The sequence below is a fragment of the Crocodylus porosus genome, unplaced genomic scaffold (assembly GCF_001723895.1).
Source record: "Crocodylus porosus isolate Cpor-Errol unplaced genomic scaffold, CroPor_comp1, whole genome shotgun sequence".
Taxonomy (NCBI): domain Eukaryota; kingdom Metazoa; phylum Chordata; order Crocodylia; family Crocodylidae; genus Crocodylus; species Crocodylus porosus.
The window spans coordinates 53,752,054-53,752,910 of NW_017728931.1; the positions used below are offsets into that span (position 1 = coordinate 53,752,054).

An 857-nucleotide genomic window follows, 5' to 3' on the forward strand; every position below is an offset into this window, starting at 1 on the left:
CTAGTTTTAGGGCTGTGAGGAGTGTATGCATGTGTGTGTTTTTGTGTACTTTTAACACATCAGTGTGGTTGCTATTTTTTAACTTGCTTTATTACTGCAGACTCAGGGCTTGCTTTTTATTCTGTGTGCTGACTCTGGGCATGTGCGGGAGGTGTAGGAGAGGTTGGTCAGTCTCTGTGTGAGGGGCTGCCTGCCTCAAGTCATGAACATCTCGTCCCTGGGATGGTTGTTTGGTACCAGACAATCCTGGAGGTCCAGAAGTCATCTGAACCTCTGTTCCCCAGGTGTGAGCTTGGAAAACATCTATAATCTCATGCTGAGCCTGACTGGGCAGAAGCTGAGAGAGCTGGCAGTGCTAAGGAGAAGGATCGCTGAGAACCACTGCTTCAAGGTACCTAAACTCTTTGCTCCAGCATCTCTGCCCCCCGTAGGTCTGACTGCTTTCTGCCTGCAGGAATGGCAGTCTGCTGAAACCTTGGCATTTCTCAGGAGCCCAGGAGACCTGGTTTCCAAGCAGACATGAGTATCCAGATGTCACGTGGTTACAGCTGTGACAGGGAGGTGTCCATCCCCATGAACCAAGGGGAGGCAATGCCTGTGTCACCAAGCAGGTGGCAGCACAGCTAGAAGAGAACCACCTCTGGAGCTTAGACCCCAAGATGAAGTTAGTAGAGTGATTCTCAAATGGGGTGAGGGAGATCCTTTGAAGGATGTTGCAGGACGCATGAGGAGAAACCATCAGAAAAGCCAATGGCACTTTATTGTGCATCAGCAGATGCATGACAAATAGGTCCAAGGAGGTGATACTTCCCCTCTATCGGGCGCTGGTCAGACCGCAGCTGGAGTACTGCGTGCAA

General features: G+C 50.6%; 1 protein-coding gene across 1 annotated transcript in view; it reads left to right on the top strand.

Annotated features, from left to right (window-relative positions):
• The first annotated feature begins 258 nt into the window (after positions 1-258).
• Positions 259-857, top strand: part of RBX1 (ring-box 1) — a 25,114-nt gene continuing 24,515 nt past the window's right edge. The window contains exon 1 of the mRNA XM_019544995.1: positions 259-391. Coding sequence (XP_019400540.1) covers positions 314-391 — 78 coding nt within the window. The 5' untranslated portion in view covers positions 259-313. The remainder of the gene's footprint in view (positions 392-857) is intronic.